The sequence below is a fragment of the Pelecanus crispus genome, chromosome 30 (genome assembly GCF_030463565.1).
Source record: "Pelecanus crispus isolate bPelCri1 chromosome 30, bPelCri1.pri, whole genome shotgun sequence".
Classification (NCBI taxonomy): Eukaryota; Metazoa; Chordata; class Aves; order Pelecaniformes; family Pelecanidae; genus Pelecanus; species Pelecanus crispus.
In genome coordinates, this window is record NC_134672.1 from 711843 (window position 1) to 737419 (window position 25577).

General features: G+C 52.3%; 1 protein-coding gene across 1 annotated transcript; it reads left to right on the forward strand.

Moving 5' to 3' along the window:
* The first annotated feature begins 1683 nt into the window (after nucleotides 1-1683).
* ARHGAP35 (Rho GTPase activating protein 35) lies at nucleotides 1684-21412 on the forward strand. The gene is made up of 6 exons (XM_075725413.1): nucleotides 1684-5786; nucleotides 10729-10873; nucleotides 12097-12174; nucleotides 20255-20386; nucleotides 20792-20897; nucleotides 21052-21412. The coding sequence occupies exons 1-6, from the start codon at nucleotides 2091-2093 to the stop codon at nucleotides 21410-21412; spliced, it is 4518 nt and encodes a 1505-aa protein (XP_075581528.1). The 5' UTR covers nucleotides 1684-2090.
* Nucleotides 21413-25577: the final 4165 nt, after the last annotated feature.

Consider the following 25577-nt stretch of genomic DNA (forward strand, 5'->3'; position numbering starts at 1 on the left):
GCCGTGAGGGAATCCCTTTGTCCTGGCGCCCATGCCGTATTTCCAGCTGCCGTGTCGGCCGGGCTCTCTGGCCGGAGCACGGGAGCGTTGGAGAGGAGATGGGGGAGCAGCGATGGCTTGCCGGTTTGGCCGACAGTCAGACAAGCCGGTTAAAACAGCGCCGGGGGAAGCCGGGGCGCACTGGTGTCTTGCCAGGGTCCGGGTGCTTGGCACCCACCCAGGCTTACCCTCCCAAACAGAAAGAGAACGGCAAGGACTGAGGAAAAATGCAGGAGGAAGAGCGGTGTTCCTGGCAGAGTGGCAGAAGCAGCAGTGCAAGCAGCCCCGAGCCCTGGCCAGCCTCCCAGGGAGTAACTGCGTTCCTTCAAATTGAACGATGAGTAATTATTCGAAGTAATTAAAGGTTTGACAGCGGCTCGGCAGCATAGTTTACGTTGCACCGGTACTGTGGCGGTTACGCCCTTTTACCTGCAAGAGTCTCACCTTGAGGAGTGACACGTGCTGCCGGTAAGCGGCGTTCCCGCAGGAAATAGCACATCCACGGAAGAGCCGAGAGGTTGCAGACCGACTCCTAAAATGCCCAAATTCTTTGCGTTTAAGCCCAAACACCCATAGTTCATGGCCTTCGGATTGCGTAACCTGGTGACTCGGCTAATGTGGCTGACCTTGTGGAGGGGTGAAATGTGGGGTTTTTTGAGATCAAATGAATGCGAGGGTAGGTGTCTGAAAGGAAAGCGCCTGGCAGCGTGGCAGGTTCGCAGCAGCCTTTGTCTGTTGTGTGATTCAGTCCAACTGGGGAACTGGTAGAACTGCACCATCCAGACATCAAAGCGGAGGAGACGTTGTGGAAGGCTGTGCTCCTTGGGTTGTTCCGACAACTCGTGGTGTGATCACACGTGAGTTAATTTTGATTTTGCCGTAAGCTGAAAACTCTTCCGCTGTCAGATTGTAAAGCAAACGATCTCAACTGCCGCGTTTCATAGAATCTCAGATGGTTTTGGGTTGAAGGGACCTTCAAAGACCACCCAGTCCAACACCCTGCCATGGGCAGGGACATTTCCCACCAGATGAGGTTGCTCCAAGCCCCATCCAGCCTGACCTTGAATGCTTCCCGTGACGGGCCATCCACAACTTCTCTGGGCAACCTGCTCCAGTGTCTCACCACCCTCATAGTTTCAAGAGCAGTAATTAGGATCGTCCCTCCCTCGAGCACTACTCCCTCTGGGAGGAACTCCTCGCATTGGCCAATGCTTGGGGCACGTTGGGCACTTCTTCAAGGCTTTAGCGGGATCTCTAAGCCTTTCTTCTTCTTTTTCTTTTTTTTTTTTTTTTTTTTTTTTTTAACTATTCTGATCCTATTAGACCCCATCTGTCCACAGGGAGCGAAGAGGTAATCCTCCCGGTAGAAGCAGTAGCGGGTGTTAAGCTGGCACTATGCTTGATCTTAAGTCAAAAGGCAAAGCAAAGACAGGATGGTTTGTTTTACTCACTTTCTTTTCAGCGCTGAATCAGAAACGCCCGCGAAGCAAGCCCCCTCCCCCGGGCTCCGCCGTGGATCCCCTCGTCTCTCCCCTCTGCTGCTGACCCGTTTTTCTTGCTCCCTGCCCAGCTGGGCCCAGACCGTGACCTTGATCTGCTTTTGCGACACAGTCGGCTTGTGGTTTGCGCCCACAAGCCGCTTGCGACGACAGTGGGGAAGCCGTGCCTGCTGCGGTTAGCGCTTGGTCGGATGCTGCGGCTGGCGCATCTTTGCCGCTGCCAACATCTCCCCAGCGTCGGCGCTAGCATTTGAGTGCAAGGCACATAAAATCGTACAGGCAGAATTAGTTCTGTTTGGGGTTCCTGAGCTGCAACGCTGACGGTTTCTTCTTTTTCTCCTAGGGGGAAACGTCGGCCGTCCAACGACAGGGACCAGCAAGAACTGAAGCGCTGCTGGTACGTACAGGATGGGAACGATGAACTTCATCGCCCCGGCGCCCTGCCTGGCTTGAGAACTGTCACCCCGCCTTCCACCGAGCTCCCAAGTCGCACCGGGTGCCGGAAACACTAATCCTCTCGGAAGCAGTTGACCGGGACAGGATGTGTGGACGATGATGATGGCAAGAAAGCAAGATGTTCGCATTCCCACCTACAACATTAGTGTGGTGGGATTGTCTGGGACGGAGAAGGAGAAGGGGCAGTGCGGCATTGGGAAATCCTGCCTTTGCAACCGGTTTGTACGGCCCAGCGCAGATGAATTTCATTTGGACCACACTTCGGTTCTCAGCACCAGTGACTTTGGGGGAAGGGTGGTCAATAATGACCATTTCCTCTACTGGGGGGAAGTTGTGCGTTCCCTGGAGGACTGCGTCGAATGTAAAATGCATGTTGTGGAGCAGACGGAGTTTATCGACGACCAGACCTTTCAGCCTCACCGCAGCACGGCCCTGCAGCCCTATATCAAGAGGGCTGCTGCGACCAAACTGGCGTCGGCTGAAAAGCTCATGTACTTTTGCACTGATCAGCTTGGGCTGGAACAGGACTTTGAACAAAAACAGATGCCAGATGGAAAGCTGCTGGTGGATGGCTTTCTTCTCTGCATTGATGTTAGCAGGGGTATGAACAGGAACTTTGATGATCAGCTCAAATTCGTTTCAAACCTTTACAATCAACTAGCGAAAACAAAAAAGCCCATTGTGGTGGTCCTGACAAAGTGTGACGAAGGCGTGGAGCGGTACATTAGGGATGCACATACTTTTGCCTTAAGCAAAAAGAACCTCCAGGTCGTGGAGACATCGGCTAGATCCAATGTGAACATTGACTTGGCTTTCAGCACCTTAGTGCAGCTGATTGATAAAAGCCGGGGAAAGACTAAAATCATCCCCTATTTTGAAGCTTTGAAACAGCAAAGTCAACAGATAGCTGCTGCTAAAGACAAGTACGAGTGGCTGGTCAGCCGCATCGTTAAAAACCACAATGAGACATGGTCAAACGTGAGCCGCAAGATGCAGTCCTCTCCAGAGTATCAGGATTACGTCTACCTGGAAGGAACGCAGAAAGCCAAAAAGCTGTTTCTGCAGCATGTCCACCGCCTCAAGCAGGAGCACATAGAGCGCCGGCGGAAAATGTATCTCGCCATGCTTCCTCAAGCGTTTGAAGCCCTCATCCCGGACCTGGATGAAATAGATCACCTGAGCTGCGTAAAAGTGGAGAAGCTCTTGGAGACGAAGCCGGACTTTTTGAAATGGTTTATTGTCCTGGAAGAGACGCCCTGGGATGCCACAAGCCACATTGACAACATGGAAAACGAGCGTATTCCCTTTGACCTGATGGAGACCCAGCCCGCCGAGCAGCTCTACGAAGCTCATTTAGAAAAGCTGAGGAACGAGAGGAAAAGGGCAGAAATGAGAAGAGCTTTCAAAGAAAACCTGGAGACTTCCCCTTTCATCACACCCGGGAAGCCCTGGGAGGAAGCGCGCAGTTTCATTATGAACGAGGATTTTTACATGTGGCTGGAGGAGTCTATTTATATGGATATCTACAGCAAGCACCAAAAACAGATCATAGAAAAGGCCAAGGAGGAGTTTCAGGAGCTGCTCTTGGAGTACTCGGAGCTGTTTTATGAACTGGAGCTTGACGCTAAACCCAGCAAGGAGAAAATGGGCGTTATTCAGGATGTCTTGGGTGAAGAGCAAAGGTTCAAAGCTCTGCAGAAGCTGCAGGCTGAGCGGGACGCTCTTATTTTGAAGCACATCCACTTTGTGTACCACCCGACGAAGGACACGTGCCCGAGCTGCCAGGTTTGTGTAGACTCTAAAATCGAGCACCTGATCAACTCCCGCTTCATCAGGCCCTCGGAACGCAACCAGAAGAACTTGCTTTCGGACTCTAACATCGACAGGATCAACCTGGTGATCCTCGGCAAGGACGGTTTGGCGCGCGAGCTGGCCAATGAGATCCGGGCGCTCTGCACCAACGATGACAAATACGTGATCGAAGGTAAGATGTACGAGCTGTCCCTGAGGCCGATTGAGGGCAACGTCCGGCTCCCCGTTAACTCCTTCCAGACACCCACCTTTCAGCCTCACGGTTGTCTCTGCCTTTACAACTCGAAGGAGTCGCTGTCCTACGTGGTGGAAAGCATCGAAAAGAGCAGAGAGTCGACCATCGGCAGGAGAGAGAATCACTTGGTTCACCTTCCTCTGACGCTCATCCTCGTTAACAAGAGGGGGGACACCAGTGGCGAGACACTACATAGCTTGATACAGCAAGGCCAGCAGATCGCAAGCAAGCTGCAGTGCGTCTTTCTGGACCCTGCGTCTGCTGGCATTGGATACGGCCGTAACATCAACGAGAAGCAGATCAGCCAGGTTTTGAAGGGGCTGCTGGACTCGAAACGCAACTTAAACCTCGTCAGCTCGACCTCCAGCATCAAAGACCTGGCGGACGTCGACCTTCGGATCGTCATGTGCTTGATGTGCGGAGATCCGTTCAACGCGGATGACATCCTTTTACCCATCTTGCAGTCCCAGACTTACAGACCATCGCAGTGCGGCAGCAGCAGCTCCGTCCTCCTTGAGTTATCCATCGGGCCGCACAAGAGGCGCGTGGAGCTCTCCCTCCTTTCCTACCATTCCTCCTTTAGCATTAGGAAAAGCCGGCTCGTCCACGGGTACATTGTCTTTTACTCGGCAAAACGCAAGGCGTCCCTGGCCATGCTACGTGCCTTTCTCTGCGAGGTGCAGGATATCATCCCCATACAGGTTGTGGCGCTCACGGACGGCTCCATAGACATCCTGGACAACGACTTGAGCAGAGAGCAGCTCACCGAGGGCGAGGAGATCGCTCAGGAGATTGATGGCAAGTTCACTACAATACCTTGTAGCCAGCCGCAGCATAAGCTGGAGATTTTCCACTCGTTTTTTAAAGATGTGGTGGAGAAAAAAAACATCATCGAAGCTACCCACATGTATGACAACGTGGCTGAAGCCTGCAGCACGACAGAGGAGGTGTTCAACTCGCCTCGAGCGGGCTCCCCTCTCTGCAACTCCAACCTGCAGGACTCGGAGGAGGATGTTGAGCCTCCCACCTACAGCCCCTTCAGAGAGGACACGTCCATGCCTGCCCTGCCCAAAGACCACTCAAAACTTTCCATGGAGCTGGAGGGGAACGATGGCTTGTCTTTCATTTCCGTCATGAACACTTTTGAAAGCAAGCTGAACAACAAAGTACCTCCTCCAGTGAAACCAAAGCCCCCCGTGCATTTTGACATTACGAAGGGGGACCTGTCGTATTTGGAGCAGGGACATCGGGACGGGCAGAGGAAGTCCGTGTCTTCTAGTAGCTGGCTGCCCACCGACTGCTTTGATCCTTCCGATTACGCCGAGCCGATGGATGCCGTGGTCAAACCCAGAAATGAAGAGGAGAACATCTACTCCGTGCCTCATGACAGCACACAGGGCAAGATCATCACCATCCGAAATATTAACAAAACCCAATCGAACGGCAGTGGCAATGGCTCGGACAGTGAGATGGACACCAGCTCCCTGGAGCGGGGCCGCAAGGTGTCGGTTGTTAGCAAGCCTGTGCTGTATCGGACGCGCTGCACAAGGCTGGGCAGGTTTGCTAGCTACCGAACCAGCTTCAGCGTTGGGAGCGACGATGAGCTGGGACCCATTCGAAAGAAAGAGGAAGACCAGACTTCCCAAGGGTATAAAGGTGATAACGCCGTTATCCCCTATGAAACAGCCGACGGGGAGGATCCGAGGAGGAGGAACATCCTGCGCAGCCTGAGAAGGACGACGAAGGTAGGCTGGTGTTTTCTGTCCTTTGGTCATGGGATTTGCAGGGTAGAGGTTGGGACATACCGCCAGGTGTAAAGGCTGAATGAGGGCAGGAGCCCCTGCCGTCACATTCATGCTCTGTTTTTTGCGTATTTACTGACTGAGGAGTAGGGTGAGTGCACAATCTGTTTTTTTATTGTGCGTTAACTCGCTGCTGGCATGAACTGCATGAACGTGCAGTCCTATACCAAAATCACCTCCATTGTTTCCACCGTGGACGTTGGGCTGTGACAAATTTATCCTTGCGACATGCTTCTGAGAAAGTTTGTTCTGTGCTCAGAAGTTAGAGTTTTGAGGTACAATTAACCAAAACGTGAGTGCTTTCAAACATGGCCTCCATCTGCCTTGTAAATTCTCTTTAACATGGATGAAAGTTGTAAAGTTACTGTTATTGGCGTAGAGTCGTTTAAAGAAATGGGGTGAAGCTAGATGTGTCCAACCAGAGAAGACGCTGGTAAGTTGAGGACACGTCTGAGTTGTCATCTGTTGCCGCTCTTGGGTGGCTCTTCTCAAGACTCTTCTCTAGATGCGTCATGCTGCCGTGGCTCTACAAAACCAGCCTTAAATCCACCTGGATTTGTTGCCACTCTTCGGCACGATGATGGATCTGCTCTTTAGAGGGTGAAACTGGTTTTGGACAAGCCCGCCCGTTCGAGGTGCTGCGTGGTTGAGTAGTCTTTGGACTTCTTGGCCAGCAGTTGGCACGCTGAAGGCCAACCTTTGCCTGTTGAAGGCCAGCATTTGGCATGCCGATGGTCAACGGTTGGCTGTCAAAGCCATGCAGCCCTGAGCGTGACGCGGCAGTGTTGGGCATGTGGTAGATGTCCTGCCCACCCCAGGACGTGGTGGATATTTTGGCTCCAGCGGGTGGGTGCCGATGGAGAAGCCAAGTTCTGCTTGCATGGTCCATGGGAACGAAAACGCGTGGCGCGGCGGCAGGAGGGAAGCATGCATATACACACACACATATATATACACACCACACAGAAACATACAATATACACATACAACGTTTGCATCTGTGTGTGTATATACATACAGATATACATGCAGTATACACACAGGCACTCATGCATCACGCACACAGACATACATGCACACACGTTAAATATACACGTTACACACATGTTAAATATACATACATCACACATAGGCGTTATACACACATGCACACATATGCACACATACACTATACATATATAGATGCACGCATATATACACGTGCACGTTATATGCATGCAGACTATGGACACACACTATGAACACACATATACATATGCACTTTATGCACATGCGTATTTATATACGCACATTGTATATATGCATACACGTGTATGCACACACATCATATACACACATGCTCACATAGATACATTGTACAATTGTACATATATGCATGCACACATAGATACATACGTATTATTTATACAAACATGCATGCGTACCTGTTATATACACAGATACACACACGCATATTATACACACACGCGTGTATTTTATACATAAATGTTATATACACGCACGCACATATACACACATGCACAGTATATACGCACACATATGTGGGTGTGCCCATGTTGTTATACACACATCTATACAGGCACATACACTATATACACACGTATGTTCCAATGTGGGTGCGTATACGTGTGCGAGGAAGAGGGGAGCAGGAGGAGGAAGGGAAGCGGGGGCTGCGCTGCCCCCGACCCGGCAGAGGGAGCAGCGTCAGCCACCGGACGTCCTGCTTGGAGCCGCCAGCCGCTGCAAAACCAATCACGGTAATTAAGAGGCGTTATTAATTTCCACTGGGAACAAAGGGAGGGCTGCAATGATCTGCCAAGCAGGAAGGAGCAAAACGAAATCCTCTCCTCGGCAGTGAGGATGGGGCTGGAGCGACGCCCTCGGCCTCCGGGAATGGTCCCGGTCCTTGTGCTGTCGTACCGAGAGCTTTCTCGGTTTCCCTTCTACATCCAACTGCCGAAGCATCATTTTCTGCTCGCTGTGTTAAAGAAAGCTCTGTCCGGATGCTTCCGCTCATGGGGGGGTGACTGGGGAGAGCCAGTTGCTCTCATCCAAAAAAGGTGTTTCAGGGCTCCCCAAAATACCTGCAGCGGCAGAAACTTCCCTGACGGCGACAGATACACTGGCACAGGTTGCCCAGGGAGGCGGTGGAGGCCCCATCCCTGGAAACATCCCAGGTCCGGTTGGACGGGGCTTGGAGCCCCCTGCTCTGGTTAAAGCTGTCCCTGGCACTGCAGGGGCTGGGGCACCTCTAAAGGGCCCTTCCCACCCAAAGCGTTCTGGGATTCTATGGTTCTATGATCCCGTGGTGTGGACGTGCTGAGAGGAGCGCAGGCTGTGCTATTCTGCAAGGGGAAGAGGCTTCGTTGATGCAACCAGGTTTCCAGCTGGGGGGTTTGGCTTTATAGCTGGCTTTTTTGGGCTTCCAGCTGGCATTTCAGGTTTCACTCCCATGCTCTATTGTAACATGTCCCCTTTTCCAAGAGGAAACTGAGGGACATGGCTGGGCAGTGGCTGCTGCTAGTAGCAGTGCTTGGCATTTTAATTGCACCCCCCCATTTTGGGGATTTATTTTTGAGTCACGGTTTCATCTTCATTTTGCCGATGGGAAGGGTGTGCGGTGGCAAGTACCACCTTGCCCAAGCTGGAGAAGCATTTGGGTTTCCACCTTTGCTTTGGTGAAACGTTGTGGGGTTTATTTGCTCATTCCTTGAATTTTAGTAGCAAAATCCTGATCATAAAATCATGGAATGGGTTGATTTGGAAGGGACCTTCGAAGATCTGTGGGTAGGGATGTCTTCCACTAGATGAGGTTGCTCATTCGTAGAGTCATAGAAGTATTTGGGTTGCAGGCACCTTCAAAGATTATCTAAGTCTAAACCCCCTGCCGTAGGCAGGGGCGTCTTCAACTAGATGAGGTTGCTCCAAGCACTGTCCATACAGTCATAGAATGGTTTGGGTTGAAGGGACCTTCAAAGACCACCCAGTCCAACCCCCTGCCATAGGCAGGGACATTTCCCACCAGATGAGGTTGCTCCAAGCCCCGTCCAACCTGACCTTGAACGCTTCCCATGATGGGGCAGCCACAGCTGCTCTGGGCAACCTGCTGCAGTGTCTCACCACCCTCAGCGCAAAGAATTTCTTCCTCACGTCCAACCTAACCCTCCCCTCCATCAGTTCAAAACCATTGCCCCTTGTCCTGTCACTACAGACCCTGGTGAAAGGCTCTCTCCATCTTACAAGCCCCTCTATATATTTAAAGGCCACCAGAAGGTCTCTCTCCAATACGTCCATGTCTCTCTTGTACTGGGGAGTCCAGCACTGGACCCAGCACTCCAGGCGTTTTTTCACCAGCGCTGAGCAGAGGAGAAGGACCACCTCCCTCCACCTGCTGGCAACGTTTTGTCTAATGCAGCCCAGGACACAGTTGGCCGCCTTTGTGTCCACCGAGACCCCCAGCTCTTTCTCTGCCGATCTGCTTTCCAGCCAGGTAACCCCCAGCATAGAGTGCCTGGGGTGGTTGTTCTTCAAGGGCAGAACTTTGCACTTCTTGTTTAACTTCATGAGGTCCCCATCAGCCCATTTCTCCAGCCTGTCAAGGTCCCTCTGGACGGCAGCATGACCGTCTGGGATATCAGCCACTCCTCCCACTTTGGTGTCATCTGCAAACTTGCCAAGGATACACCTGCCCCATCATCCAGATCATTGATGAAGATGTTAGATAGGACTGGACCCAGGATCGACCGCTGGGGTACTCCGCTGGGCGCTGGCCTCCAGCTAGACTTTGCTCCACTGATCACCACCCCCCGGGCCTGGCCGTTCAGCCAGTCTTCGACACACCTCACCCTCTGCTCGTCAACAGCTTCTCCGGGAGAATCCGATGGAGCTGGTGTCAAAGGTCCTACTGAAGCTCGGGCAGACACTGTCCGCTGCTCTCCCCTCGTCTAGCAGGCCAGCCGCTTCATCCTAGAAGTTCACCAAGTTGGGTGAACTTCCCCTTGGTGAAGTCCCATTGGGTTCTCCCATTTTCTGGTCGTTCTCTTCTGCACCTGGAGAGGTTTTTTCAGCTAAAGATTGGCAAAAATGCCTATGTCGATGAAAATGGCACTGCCGTTTATTTTTCACCTAAGCTGTGACAGCCAGGAGACTCCACCTTAGGTGTTGTGAGCGTCAATGTTGGGATGAAATCTGTCAGCTTTGCAAAGCCTTCCGTCGAGTTTAATGGCCCGTAGCAGGGAAGGGAGCATTGGGAGAAGTGGTTTCCCCATCCGTAACCATCGTCTCCACCTCTTTTGAATAAATACATTATTTGTGATGATAATAATTCACTTGAATAAATAATAATAGCAGCCCACTTGAATAAGTGTCTTATAATTTAATAATAATATATAATATAACATGCATTGGGATAAATAATAATGCTTTGGAATAAATAATAAATTTATTGAATAAATAGCGATCCACTGGAGTTGGCACATTATCTGGGTCTTGCGGCTGTCGGTGAGGGTGCTGTGGATGCGGGAGCATCTCCAGGAGGGTTTTACCCCCTGGCTCCTGCTGGATCTGGCCCAGCCAGGAATGCAGCCCGGCAAAGTGGTCGCTGTGCTTTAGGCTTTATCCCTGGCTATGCTTGGCAGGGTTTGGTCAGCCGAGGAGCAGCAGGAGTTGTTGGGGCTGCAGCTTTCCCCGTCGGATCAGGTCATGCCGCTCTGTCCAAAATAACTGGATTTTGGCTGCCAATATCCTTCGCTGTGTAAAGATTTTAAGAGCAGCCTCTGCATGCTTCCTATCTTGGTGGTAACGGGTCGACTTGCGGATTTAAGCATCTAAATAAACGGGCGTATTTGGGGTATTTGCCTCAACCCCGCTCTGCTCTCTCCCGCAGAAACCAAAGCCCAAACCTCGGCCATCCATCACAAAGACGATGTGGGAAAGCAATTATTTTGGGGTGCCTTTGACCAACGTAGTGACTCCGGAGAAACCCATCCCCATCTTTATTGAAAGATGCATCGAGTACATCGAAGCAACAGGTAAGAGCAACCGGCTGCGGAGCTTTCTGCCTGGGGGAGGTCTCTTGCCGCAGGCTGGAGTACAATGGCAATGTGCAGGGAGGCTTCTTCTGTGTCACAAGCTCGTCTCGCCGTGTTTTTTCTGGGAAGGTGTAAAGCTCTTTCCCGGATCCTTTTTTATTACCTGGCAAAACAAGCATGCCTGGAGAAACGCGTCTTGGGCATTTGCTGTTCCCATCCCGGCCTCAGAGGTGAAGGGCTGAAATAATTCAGGCAAACTCCAGCTGCCTTCAGGTGGGACCTTTTTTTGGGGGTCCACCTTGCACCTTTCCCTCCAAGCAGTTGATGTTGGTGGATACGGCGTGAAGTTTTCAGCCTCTGGCAGTCCTAGTTAACACCAAAATAAGCTCCAGGCTTTTTTTCCAATGGCTTTTTCCCCCGTCAGGCTCTTTCTCTGGGTAGCTGGAATGGGGAGATCAGGCAGCGGGTGCTTGCCCTTTCTCTGGCATTTTTTTTTTTCCGATGGCAAAGCATGAGCCAGCACCGCTGCCACATCCAAGAAAAAACAGCTGGTGCTGCTTCACCCCTGGTCTTGCATTGGGAAATTCCAGGCAGTGTTTCCTCTTCAGGGAGACCGCATTTTGTTTCTTTTTTCCCGCTCTGTGCATCAAAAAAAAGAGACTATTATTTGGACGAGGATGCCTTGCGCAGGAAACATCGGTGTCATCACAGTGCGCTGTAATTTGAATTAATTGGCACAGAGCAGTGCCCAGAGTTGAACATTACCCTGGGGATAAATCACCTAAAATCGAGGTTGGAGTTTGGAGGAACCACATAAAAAAATAGGATGGGGGGTAAAAAGATAAATCGGAGTGAGAAATTCTGCATGGAGCTCTGGGCAGGTTGGGTCGACTTTGGCATTAACTTCTTGTCACTTGTAATTTTTTAATTAAAAAAAAAAAAAATCTATGTGGGGTGCTAGGTTTAAAAGGTTAAAAATAATAAATAGGGGAACTCGTCTCCACTGGGACAAGATCGCAGTCTGGGTTTAAACTAGGATTTCCTGGGGGAGCAGGATTTCTTGAAGGGATAGGGATTTGGGGACTCCTTCCAGGCTTTGGGAAGCAAATGAGACATATGGATTTTAATGCCTATTAACAAGGGTTTATAGGGGGTTTGTCCCTAAAGACCCCCCATCTGCGCATGCCCCCCTTGCACTGACATCTGCTCTTTTTCCTGGCCAGGGCTGAGCACCGAAGGCATCTATCGCGTGAGCGGAAACAAGTCAGAGATGGAGAGCCTGCAGCGGCAGTTCGACCAAGGTAACCTCCATGGCCAAGATTGCTCCTTTCCCAGCCCAAAACTCGAGGGATGCCTGCCCCCAACGCACCTTATGCGTCTGTGTCCCCTCTGCTGCCACCACCAAAGTGTTTTTAGGATGAAAACACATTTGGACATGGTTAACCGCTATTGTTTTTGTAACCTGGTGTCATAGTTCAGCCCCAGCCAGCAACTCAGCACCACGCAGCCGCTTGCTCACTGCCCCTGCCCCGGTGGGATGGGGGAGAGAATCGGAGGAGTGAGAGTGAGAAACACTCCTGGGGTGAGATAAGAACAGTTTAATAACTGAAATAAAGTAAAATAGTAATGATAATAATCATAACAATATAATAATGATGATAATAATAATAACAATACACAAAGCAAGTGATGCACAATGCAATTGCTTGCCACCCGCCGACCAATACCCAGCCAGTTCCCGAGCAGCGATCGCTGCTCCCTGGCCACCCCCCCCAGTTTCTATACTGCCCATGACGCCGTATGGTATGGAATAGCCCTTGGGGCAGTTGGCATCAACTGTCCTGGCTGTGCCCCCTCCCAGTTTCTTGTGCCCCTGGCAGAGCATGGGAAGCTGAAAAGTCCTTGACTGGCATAAGCAGTGCTGAGCAACAACTAAAACCATCAGTGTGGTATCAACATTCTTCTCCTACTAAATCCAAACCACAGCACTGTGCCAGCTACTAGGAAGAAAATGAACTCTATCCCAGCCCAAACCAGGACAGTATCCACCCCTTATTCTATACCATCTACGTCATGCCCAGCTCCTACCCTTCCCAATGCATCCTAATTTATCACCACCACTTTCCCTATCTTGATATATACACACAAATACCATTCCCTTCATCTATGGGCCATCCCTCTAAAATGTCCATTGAGTTCATTTAGTCCATGACTTCAGGTTCCATCTGTCATCACAGTCTTTCAGAGCAGGAGAGGTGTTGGATTGTTGCATGCTGAAGCCAGTTCTCATTCCAACACAGTTTCATCAAAGTTCATCTTCATTAAGCTGGGCAATTCTTACTGTAATACCACTGATGTGGCATATAGCAACCATAGAAGAGATGACATACAGTACTATATAGCAATTAACATCATACAATTCAGTTCATTGGCTATTTTCACCCAAAATCAAATCCCCTTGAGGTACACTTCGGACTTGCCCATCCTTTCGCATCACCCACCAAGTGCACCCAGGTCCTTGAGCAAAGTACCTTATGGGCTCAAGCTGCGCCAGGGGAGGTTTAGGTTGAAAATTAGGAAAAATTTCTTTACGGAAAGGGTGGTCAAGAATTGGAACAGGCTGCCCAGAGAGGTGGTGGAGTCCCCATCCCTGGAAGTGTTCAAAAAACGGGTAGATGTGGCACTTGGGGACATGGTTTAGTCTGGTCTACCCTTGACTGGTTTAGTGTGGACTTGGTAGTGTAGGTTAATGGTTGGACTGGATGATCTTAAAGGTCTTTTCCAACCTAAATGTTTCTATGATTCTGTGATTCTATGATTCTATGAAAAGCAATCCCATGAATGGGTTTGCCTTTGCCAGAGGGGGGAGTAACCCAGACTGTCTTCCCCAGCATATTTTTTATGTGCACTACAGGGACTTTATCTCCTTCTACAGCACGTAAAAGTTTTGATTGGGCAGGGCCAGCTCGATTGGCAGATCCCCTGGTGTTGGCTAACCAGGCGGCTTTTGCTAAATGCGTATGCCAATGTTTGAATGTCCCACCACCCATTGCTCTCAGGGGAGTCTTTAACAGTCCATTGGATCGCTCGATTGTCCCGGAGGCTGGTGCATGGCAAGGGATGTGATACACCCACTCAGTGCCGTGCTCTTTGGCCCAGGTGTCTATGAGGTTGTTTTGGAAATGAGTCCCGTTGTCTGACTCGATTCTTTCTGGGGTGCCGTGTCGCCACAGGACTTGCTTTTCAAGGCCCAGGATGGTGTTCCGGGCAGTGGCGTGGGGCATGAGATATGTTTGCAGCCATCCGGTGGTTGCTTCCACCATGGTGAGCACACGGCGCTTGCCTTGGCGGGTCTGGGGGAGTGTGATGTAATCAATCTGCCAGGCCTCCCCATATTTATATTTCAGCCATCGTTCACTATACCCGAGGGGCTTGAACTGCTTGGCTTGCTTGATTGCAGCGCACGTTTCACGTTCATGGATAACCTGGGCAATACTGTCCATGGTTAAGTCCACCCCTCGATGAGCCCTGGGCTCATCCATATGTTGCATCCCTTCCTTGATGGCCGGAGGCGTCATGGGCCCACCCAGCTATAAATAATTCACCCTTCTGTTGCCAGTCCAAATCCACCTGAGCCACTTCAATCTTAGCAGCCTGATCCACTGCTGGTTGTTTTGATGTTCTTCAGTGGCCCGACTCTTGGGTACGTGAGCATCTACGTGACGAACTTTTACAACCAGGGTCTCTACCCGGGCAGCGATATCTTGCCACAATGCAGCAGCCCAGATGGGTTTGCCTCTGCGCTGCCAGTTGCTCTGCTTCCATTGCTGCAGCCACCCCCACAGGGCATTTGCCACCATCCAGGAGTCAGCATAGAGATAAAGTCCTGGCCCCTTTTCTCGTTCAGCAATATCTAAAGCCAGCTGGATGGCTTTCACCTCTGCAAACTGTCACGACTCCCCTTCTCCTTCAGCAGTTTCTGCCACTTGTCGTATAGGACTCCATACAGCAGCTTTCCACCTCCGATGCTTTCCCACAAGACGACAGGACCCATCAGTGAACAGGGCATACTGCTTCTCATTTTCTGGCAATTGATTATACAGTGGGGCCTCTTCAGCACGTGTCACCTCCTCCTCTGGTGATATTCTGAAGTTTTGTCCTTCTGGCCAGTCTATGATCACTTCCAAGATTCCTGGGGGACTGGGGTTTCCTATTCGAGCCCGGTGTGTGATCAGTGCAACCCACTTACTTCACGCAGCATCAGCTACACGATGTGTAGAGGGGACCCTCCCTTTGAACATCCAGCCCAGCACCGGCAGTCGGGGTGCCAGCAGGAGCTGGGCTTCAGCACCAACCCCTTCCGAAGCAGCTCAAACCCCTTCATATGCTGCCAATCTCTCTTTCTCAGTTGGAGTATAGCGGGCTTGGGATCCTCTGTATCCCCGACTCCAAAACCCTCGGGGTCGACCTCGAGTCTCCCCTGGTGCTTTCTGCCAGAGGCTCCAGGTAGGGCCATTCTCCCCGGCTGCGGTGTAGGGCACATTTTTAATATCCTGCCCTGCCCGGACTGGCCCAAGGGCTACTGCATGAACTATCTCCCGTTTAATTTGTTCAAAGGCTTGCTGTTGCTCAGGGCCCCATTTGAAATCGTTCTTCTGCCGGGTCACTTGATAGAGAGGGCTTACGATCTGGCTGTACTTTGGAATATGCATTCTCCAAAAACCCACAACGCCTAAGAAAGCTTGTGTGTCCTTTTTGCTAGTTGGTGGGGACATAGCTGTTATTTTGCTGATCACATCCATTGGGATCTGACGACGTCCATCTTGCCATTTTATTCCTAAAAATTGGATCTCCTGGGCAGGTCCCTTGACCTTACTTTGTTTGATGGCAAAACCAGCCTTCAGAAGGATTTGGACTATCTTCTTTCTCTTCTCAAAAACTTCTGCTGCATTGCCCCACACGATGATGTCATCAATGTACTGCAGATGTTCTGGAGCTTCACCCTGTTCCAGTGCCGTCTGGATCACTCCATGGCAAATGGTGGGGCTGTGCTTCCACCCCTGGGGCAGTCGGTTCCAGGTGTACTGAACCCCCCTCCAGGTAAAAGCAAAGTGGGGCCTGCGCTCTGCTGCCAAAGGGATGGAGAAAACCGCATTGGCGATATCAGCTGTGGCACACCACTTGGCTGCCTTTGACTCCAGTTCGTATTGAAGTTCTAGCATGTCTGGCACGGCAGCATTCAGTGGCGGTGTAACTTCGTTCAGGCCACGATAGTCCGCTGTCAGTCTCCACTCCCTGTTAGACTTTCGCACTGGCCATGTGGGACTGTTAAAGGGTGAGCGAGTCTTGCTGATCACTCCCTGGCTCTCCAGTCGATGAATCAGGTTATGGATGGGAAGCAGGGAGTCTCGGTTGGTGCGATATTGCCGCCGGTGCGCTGTTGTGGTAGCGATCGGCACCTGTTGTTCTTCAACCCTCAGCAACCCCACAATGGAAGTGTCCTCTGAGAGACCGGGCAAGGTGGACAGCTGTTTAATTTCCTCCGTCTCCAAGGCAGCTATCCCAAAAGCCAACCAGTACCCTTTTGGGTCCTTGAAATACCCTCTCCTGAGGTGATCTATGCCAAGGATGCACAGAGCATCTGGGCCAGTCCCAATGGGGTGCTTCTGCCACTCATTCCCAGTTGGGCTCACTTCAGCTTCCAGTACAGTGAGCTGTTGGGATCCCCCCGTCACTCCAGAAATAGGGATGGGTTCTGCCCCTCTATAGCTTGATGGCATTAGGGTGCACTGTGCACCAGTGTCCACTGGAGCCTTATACTCCTGTGGGTCTGACGTTCCAGGCCATCGAATCCACACAGTCCAGTAAACCTGATTGTCCCTTTCCTCCACCTGGCTGGAGGCAGGGCTCGTCGAACACTGGTCACAGTATTCGCTGTTCACTTCCTGTAAATGTGAATCAAGAGTCCCTTGATTAAGATCGGGAGTGAAATTAGCCCTCTTACTCTGGGGAACTGCTCACTGGAAACTGGAGCTGCAATTTCCCTGGGAGAACTACCTTTTGTAAAAGTTTTTCCTTGCAACTCACGCACCCGTGCCTCTAGGGTCGAGGTGGATTTCCCATCCCACTTCCTCATGTCCTCTCCATAATCACACAGGTGAAACCACAGGGTGCCCCATGGTGTGTACCCCCTATATCCTCTCTCTTGAGCAGGAGGACGTTGACTCCTAATGGCTGAGACACTGGTCCATACAGGTGGGGAGTAGGACATCCCGTCTTTGAGTTGCTGGAACTCTTGTGACAGTTTTTCAGACAGTTTTTCCACAGCCGAGACACAGGCCCGTAGGGAGGTAGGGAGGAAGAGAGACTTTCTTTGTATTCCTGGAGTCGTCTAGCCACGTCATCCACCGTTGGTGCCTCGTCATCTCTCCAGGCCAGTATTGCCAACGAGTTGGCATACGATGCTGGTGCGCTTCGTACCACCTTCCGCCACATGGGTTCTGTGCACCTGACTTCATCTGGATCTTTGGGGAACTGCTCATCCTTCAGGTCACTATAAATCACCTCCAGCACGCCTAATTCCCTCAAGTAATGGATACCCTTCTCTACGGTGGTCCATTTGCTTGGGCGGTATAAAACATCCTCCTTGAAGGGATACCTTTCCTTCACGCTTGACAGAAGTCGCCTCCAGAGGCTGAGAGTTTTTGCCCCTTTTCCAATTGCTTTGTCAATGCCCCCTTCCTTGGAAAGGGATCCCAGCTGCTTGGCTTCCTTACCCTCTAAATCCAGGCTACTGGCCCTATTATCCCAGCATTGGAGCAGCCAGGTGATGATGTGCTCACCTGGACGACGACTGAAATCTTAGAATCATCGAATCATGGAATCGTTTAGGTTGGAGAAGACCTTGAAGATCATCCAGTCCAACCATTAACCTACACTACCAAGTCCACCACTAAACCAATTAAGGGCAGAGTCATAATTAATTTTGTGTTTCCTGGCTTGGTGGCTGGATTATTTTTTAATGAAAGGAATACTAGGAATCACTAAGGCTGGAAAGGACCTCTAAGAGCATCAGTCCAACCGTCAACCCAACACCACCGTGCCCACTAAACCATGTCCCCAAGTGCCACGTCCACACGGGTTTTGAAGCCCTCCAGGGCTGGGGACTCCCCCACCTCTCTGGGCAGCCTGTTCCAATGTGTGACCGCTCTTTCTGTGAAGAAATTTTTCCTAATACCCAATCTAAATCTCCCCTGACACAACTTGAGGCCATTTCCTCTCATCCTATCACTTGATACTCGGGAGAAGGGACCAATACCCCCCCTCCCTACCCTCTCCTGTCAGGAGCTGCAGAGCAATAAGGTCTCCCCTCAGCCTCCTCTTCTCCAGGCTAAACAATCTTTTTGCATATCCCACAGCTCACTCAGGGATAGGGATCGGGTGGTTACATCTGATTTACGGCTTCTGCCTCCTCTGGTTCTCATGATGGCCCTGGTTCATCTTCATCCCTTACTAAATGAGGTGATTTTCTTGTGTATTTTTTCTTCTGTATAGGGGCAACTGGCAGAGGTTGGTTCTCTGGTTTAGCCACGGTGCCTGTCACCGGGGTTGGAGCAGCCGCAGTGCCTGTGGCTGTGGTTGGAGTAGCCACAGTGCCTGTTGTTTTGTCATCAGATCCAGAGACCCTCTCTTTCCCTTGAGGGTACTGAATAGTGTTGAACAGGGCTCTATAAGCATGGCCCAGTCCCCAGCACGTTGCAATGAGTTGTGTCTCTCTGGAGTTGCCAGGGTGACAACATACTTTTTCCAAATACTTTACTAATTCTTCAGGATTCTGCACTTGTTCAGGGGTGAAGTTCCAAAACACTGGAGGTGCCCACTGTCCCAGGTACTTGCCCATACAATCCCACACACCCTGCCACTCATAACTCTCCAGCCTTGGGGCAGATCTCTGGATGATATTCTTAAATTGCTTACTAACCTTTGTCAAAACCAAAACAATATTCCCAAGAAGTATCAATAGAAGGATCTTAACTGCCCAGGGGTGTTCAAGATACTGGAAAGTTGTTGTAATGAAGGAGGAAACATCATAGAAGAAGGTAGCAAAGGTGCCATTCTGTATTTCCTCCACAACAAGCCTCTCGGAGGAAGAGGTATAATTGCTAACTCTCTCCATGAGGTGATACCCAAAGTACAGTAATGGTTTCAGTACAAACCCAGATACCAAAGAATGCTCAAGGTCAGGGTTTTGATAAGGAGCCTCCCAAGCAAAAGATCATGAATCGCTGCAGAGCATAGGGCACTGCACAAACCAACAACAAGCTTTAATGTGTGCTGCAAAAAAAAGAACATGGTGCAGATCAGATGAACTAATATCGTGACCGGCAACTGTTAACAGATTCCTTAATGCACTCTGGTTAATCTGTTATTATCTCAAACCCTTCGTGCCCACGTTGGGTGCCAAAAAGGACTGTCGGGGTTTAGCCCCAGCCAGCAGCTCAGCACCACGCAGCCGCTCGCTCACTGCCCCTGCCCTGATGGGATGGGGAGAGAATCGGAGGAGTGAGAGTGAGAAACACTCCTGGGTTGAGATAAGAACAGTTTAATAATTGAAATAAAGTAAAATAGTAATGATAATAATCATAACAATATAATAATGATGATGATAATAATAACAATACACAAAGCAAGCGATGCCCAATGCAATTGCTCACCACCCGCCGACCGATGCCCAGCCAGTTCCCGAGCAGCGATCGCTGCTCCCCAGCCAACCCCCCCAGTTTCTATACTGCCCATGACGCCGTATGGTATGGAATGGCCCTTGGGGCAGTTGGCATCAACTGTCCTGGCTGTGCCCCCTCCCAGTTTCTTGTGCCCCTGGCAGAGCATGGGAAGCTGAAAAGTCCTTGACTGGCATAAGCAGCACTGAGCAACAACTAAACCATCAGCGTGTTACCAACATTCTTCTCATCCTAAATCCAAACCACAGCACTGTGCCTGCTACTGGGAAGAAAATGAACTCTATCCCAGCCGAAATCAGGACACCTGGAGAAGGCTGACATGCCTGCCGCGTCTGCGCTGCCCCGTGCCGTCCCGATGAGTGACGCTGGGTGCGGGGACTCTCCGTTCCCCGTGTTTTTTCTGGGTGTTTTATCCATTTTCCTCATTCATCCCCCTCATGCTGCTGGCTCGGCTGCTGGACATTGGGGTTTGGCTCCTCTGCGAAATGGAGATTCGAGTCCGCAGGTGGAGGCGTTTTTCTGCCAGTGACAACTCCGAGCCGCTTCGCAGTGAACACCCCCCATCAGCTTCCTGCACCCTCGGCACTTCAGGGTGCGACTGCAAGCCTGGGGGCGTAACCCCGAGACTGTCCCCTTGCAGATCACGGGCTGGACCTGGCTGAGAAGGATTTCACCATCAATGCCGTGGCCGGTGCCATGAAGAGCTTCTTCTCCGAGCTGCCCGAGCCCCTGGTCCCCTACACCATGCAGGTTGAGCTGGTGGAAGCCCACAGTGAGTACGCCCGGGGGGTCACGAGCCTCCTCCCGCCCCAGCCTGGCCTGTCTCCTTATTAATTCATACCATACCAGCTCATTTGCAGGCACATCTCATTAATTTATACCATAAAAGCCCATTTGTGGGCACGTCTTATTAATTCACGCTCTCCAAGCCTGTTCCTAGCTGGAGATGCTCTGCCCTGGCATCGCGGCTCAGTGTTGTCCTGCACCCGTGAGCAGCGTGGGTTGTTGCTGGGTTTATTTTTGGGAAGACCGATGAGCCGCTCAAGCTGGTGGTCCAAAAATCCACCCCCTCAAAGAGGAGGGATCCTGCGGCAGGACGCTGCCACAACCAGCTGCAGTGCCCAGCGAGCATTTCTCTGCCACAGCAGCCCCCCGACTCTGCTTTCTCTCTCGGCAGAAATCAATGACCGGGAGCAGAAACTCCACGCGCTGAAGGAAGTGCTGAGGAAGTTTCCCAAGGAGAACTACGAGGTCTTCAAATACGTCATCGGGCACTTGAACAAGTACGTTTTGGGGTTCCCGGGACATGGGGAGGGCTCTGGGGCACCCCAAAGTCCCCCTAGCACCAGGACTGGGGGTCACCTCTGCAGCCGCGTGCAACCAGGGTGCCTGACGGCATCTTGCCAGCATCATCTCGTCCCCTCTCTCCCACCGCAGGGTCAGCCACAACTACCGGGTGAACCTGATGACCAGCGAGAACCTCTCCATCTGCTTCTGGCCCACCCTGATGAGACCCGACTTCAGCACGATGGACGCCCTGACGGCCACCCGCACCTACCAGACAATCATCGAACTCTTCATCCAGCAGTGCCCCTTCTTTTTCTACAACCGGCCCATCCTCGAGCCCCCCAGCGCCGCTCCCGGCTCTCCATCCGCTGCCCCCCCCGGCGCCCCCTTCCTCCCCGCTGCGCCGGGCACGGCTCAACCCTCGCCTCCCCAGACGCCGCCGCCGTCACCGCAGTCGCCCGTCCAGCCGCTCCTCCCGGCCCAGCTCCATGCGGAGCAGCACACGCTGTGAGCTGGTGCTGGGGGTAAAAAAAGAAAAAAACCACCACCCAACAAAAACCAACCAGAAAAAAAAAAAAAAACCACAAGAATCTTGGTCTGGTCTGGGGTGCCCGGTGGAGACGGGGAAGCGAGCGCCGGGCTTGGGCTCGCCCTCTTCTGCCCCGGCGCAGACTTGGGACCGGTGGGAGCGCGCTGGGGCAGCCGGACTTGGGGCCCCAGGAGGATTCGTCCCCACCTTTTGGTTTGGGCAGGGTGTTGAGGAGCGAGACGGTGGGGCCGAGCTGGCGGACCCGCGTGCCGGGGCGCTCGGCAGATTGGACGCTTCTCTGGCTGCCCCTGGACTTTTTGGCTCAGCCCCGGCGCTGCTGAAGCCCCTCGCATCCCACAGGACGCAGCCGGCGGCTCACCAGGCACTGGCTGAAGCTCACCCAACATGGCCCAAGGCTCTGCTGGCGCGGCTCCAGCTCGCTCAGCTTAGCCCAAGGCTCAGCTGCTGTGGCCCGGGGCTTGGCCAGCGTGGCCCAGGGCTTGGCCAGTATGGCCCGGGGCTTGGCCAGCGCGGCCCAGACTCATCCGAGACGACCCAAGGCTCAGCCACCGCCACCTGGCGCAGCCCGGGAGGCGTCCGATGGATCCCAGGACCCCCCACCTCTGCGGGCGCCTGGTGTCGCCTTTTGGCCGGGACCCCCCCACCCCATTTCCGCCCTCTCCAGGGATTCCAAGCACTTACCGGAGGGGAGGGCTTGGGCCTGCTGCCCCCCCCACCCCCGGCCCCTTTTTGGCCAGATTTGGGGTTTTTCTCCGGAAAAGCTGGTGCTGATTTTGGGGTTGGGCCAACGGGATTCGGTTTGGGGAAGGAAAGCCTGAATTTAGCTGCGGTGAGGATGCCTGGGGATGTGGGGGGCTCGGATGCCTGGGTCCCCGGGGGGGGGGGGGGGGGTGTGCCCTGGGGGGTGGGGGTGCCCGGATGCCTGGGTCCTTCCCCACCCCCGTCCACCATCACCCTCCGCCCTCCCAGTCCGGGGGTGGTTTTAAACTGGATTTTCATGGTACCGCTGGGAGAGCACGGGGAAGGCTCCCGCCGCCCCTCCTGGGTCTCTTCGCACTTTAAGACACCCCCCCCACCCCCCCCCCCGCCTCGGTGACAAAAACAGCCCAACCCCCCCCCAAAACACCTGCTCCCCCCAGGGGGGCTCCTCCAGGCCACGGAAATCCCCAAAAAGGGCTTTTCCCCCCCAATTTCTGCAGTCTCGTGCTTTAAAACAAAAGTGTTGGTGTAAATAGCAGCCGCCAGCTTTTTTTTTTTTCTTTCTTTCCCCCCTCCATAAAACTGGCCAAAAAAACCTGGAGACAAAAAAAAAAACCAGTAAAAAGTAGGGGGAAAAAAAAAGAAACAAAACCCCCAATTCTCACCAGGGAAGGGTTTTTTTCCCCGTTAAAAAAACGGGGTTTTGGGGCCTTTTGGCAGGGCCAGAGGGGCCTTTTGTGGGGTTTTTTTGGTGCTGGCAAAGGGCTGGGAGAAAAAAGGCAAAATCGGGCAAAACTCCAACCTGAAGATGGCCACGTCGCTGCTTCTCCTCCCCCAGAATGGGGCAAAACACTACATTTTAACCATTTTCCCCCCTTTCCCATGACCACATCTTCCTTCTTCTCACCCACCGCATCCCAGCACAGGTTTGGGACAGAACTCCCAATTTTGGGGATTTTTTTTCACCGCCACCCCCTCCCCCGTGTATTTAGGTTTTCCCATTAGGTTGATGCCCCCCCCCACCCCCGGGTTGTTTTTTTTTTTTTTGGTAACCTCGCGACACACTAGGAACATCATATTGGAAAATAGTAGTTTTAAAGCAGAACATAAGTTATTGTTTAATAAAAAAAAAGCGTTCTCCCCCTCCCCCCTGCTGTACTTTAAAAAAAACCCCACCGAACTGCAAAAAAAAAATCTTTAATCAATTCCTCTGCAAAAGAAGAAAAAAATGGAATTTTTGGGTCTTTTTTGGGGGTTTTCTGGTGGCGAAGGAGCCGCCGAAGGGGCCGGCAGGAGCAATGCTGGCGCTAACGGTTTGTTCTTTGTATTTTTAGGGCCTAACAAACCTCCGCCCCGTAGTTCTTGGTGATAGACGTTGCCTTTTTCTGCTTCTTTTAAGGACGTTTTTAACACTTTGTGGTATTTTCCAGGGCCGATGCGATTAGTGCATGAAAAAAAAAATGTTTAATGCTCGGGGGGTCCGGATGGGCCCTTTTACTGCTGAATTTAAAGAGGAAAAAAGAAAAAAAAAAAAAGGAAGAAAGACAAGGAAAAACAATAATAATAATAATTCTGGAGTTGCTGCGGAGTTTTTTTGGGGGGAGGGGGCAGAACTGTGGTCCCCTGGGGATGGGAGTCCCGATCAAAGTGGGCTTTGGCCACGGCAAACTGGGAACCGGATGCAAACCGGGCTTTGCGAAGCAGGGAAACCAGTCGCAAAATGGCTGCAAACGGGGAACGCGGGAGCAAACTAGGTTTTGGCGCCTGGGGAGAACCTGCAAACTGGGAAATGGTGGCAGATGTGCCTTGGCAAATGGGGCGAGCCGAATTCTCGGGTTGAATCAGCAGGAATTTGGGCAAATCAGCTGCAAACTGGGGTGGTTTGGGGTTTTTTCCCTCTTTCTGGGGCCCCTGTGAATGAATTGCAGACAAACTGAGGCTTTTTCCCAGCCCGTCTCCTCTGCCCCATTTCCCCACGCCAACCACGGGGCGCTGTAAAAACTGAGGTCAAAAATGCCTGTTTTGGGCACAGCATTGAATTTTTTTAGTAGAAACCCCAGAGCACAGCCACACCAAGGCAAGTTTTGCTCAAAACCCCCCTTTTTCACAGCAGGAACAAGGGTGCCAACGTAGTGGGCGCAGCAAATGCCCCGGGAGGGCGCTGCCGACCCAGCCCAGGGTGAGTAAATAAATACAAAGAAGCCAAAACTGGGGGGTTTGCAGAAAAACAGCGCCTGGGGGACGGGTGTGAGTAATCCTGACTCTGGGGGGACTTTAACTAGATTTTAATTCCCCCCCACCTGGGTGATTCCGATTCCCCTGGGGGGAATCCTGCTGGGGGGGCTGAATCCTTCCAGGGAATTTTAATTCTCCCGGAGGTGGGGGTTAATCCTTCTGGGGGGCCTTTAATCCACTGGGGGCTTTTAATCATCCAGGGGGTTTAATCCCCCTGGGGTGGTTTTAAAGTTTCGGGGGGGTTTAATCCTCCCAAGGGATTTTTAATCCTCCCAGGGGGGCATTTAATTCTCGGGGGGGGGCTTAATCCTCCCAGGTTGGTTTTAATCTTTCCTGGGGGGCTTTAATCCCCCCGGGGTTGGGGTTTAATCCCCGCTGGGGTTGGTTTAATCCCCCCGGGGTTGGGCTTTAATCCCCGCTGGGGTCAGTTTAATCCTCCTGAGGTTGGTTTAATCCCCCCGGGGTTGGGCTTTAATCCCCCCCACATCATTTTTTATCCCCCAGGGTGGTTTCCAGTCCCCCAGGGGGGGATTTTCCCACCCTGTCACCGGCGGGGGGTTGGCCCCCCCGGTGTCGTCTCCCTGCCCCCCTCCCATCACTTTTCGGGGGGCTCCTTGGGGGTCATCGCCGCCTCCAAGGGACCGAGGTGGCGGGAGAGGGCGCAGAGCCAGAGCCGGGCCAGCAGCGCGGCGGCGATGGTGACGGCACCGCACACCGGCAGCGTCATGGGGTGACGCAGCGGCACCGGGTTCGCCAGGTACAAAGCTGCCCCGTAGGAAACGCACACGCCCCCCAGGATGAAAAAGCCTTAAAAAGAAAAAGAAAAAGGAGACATAAACCCAAAAAGAACTCGGTTAGAGTATTTAGAGGGGGAAAGGTTCACCGCCGGGGGAGGGGGGGTGTTACTGTAGCGAGAAATAGGTAAAACGTGGCAAAATTTGGCAAAATGAAGATCCCAAAGGGACACAGACCCTGAAATGGAGAAAATGGCCTCAAAATGGGCACACGGGAGGAGCGGGGACAGGATGGTGACCGGGATTTGGGGGAATTTGGTTGGTTTTGTGGTGTTGGGACGGTGATGGGGCTGGGAGGGGTCTACAGAGGGGGTGCAGGGGGGGAAAGGGCCTGCGGTGGTCTGGGGATGGGGGGGCCCTACGGGGGGGGGGGGTGGGGGAGTGGAGCTTGGGGAGGG

Bases quoted from the DNA above. Each gene is read 5' to 3' on its own strand.
- ARHGAP35 (XM_075725413.1), top strand. From the start codon at position 2,091: ATGATGATGGCAAGAAAGCAAGATGTTCGCATTCCCACCTACAACATT. The intron at 12,175-20,254 runs GTAACCTCCATG...GTCCCCTTGCAG, and splicing joins GCAGCGGCAGTTCGACCAAG to ATCACGGGCTGGACCTGGCT. The intron at 20,387-20,791 runs GTGAGTACGCCC...CTCTCTCGGCAG, and splicing joins TGAGCTGGTGGAAGCCCACA to AAATCAATGACCGGGAGCAG.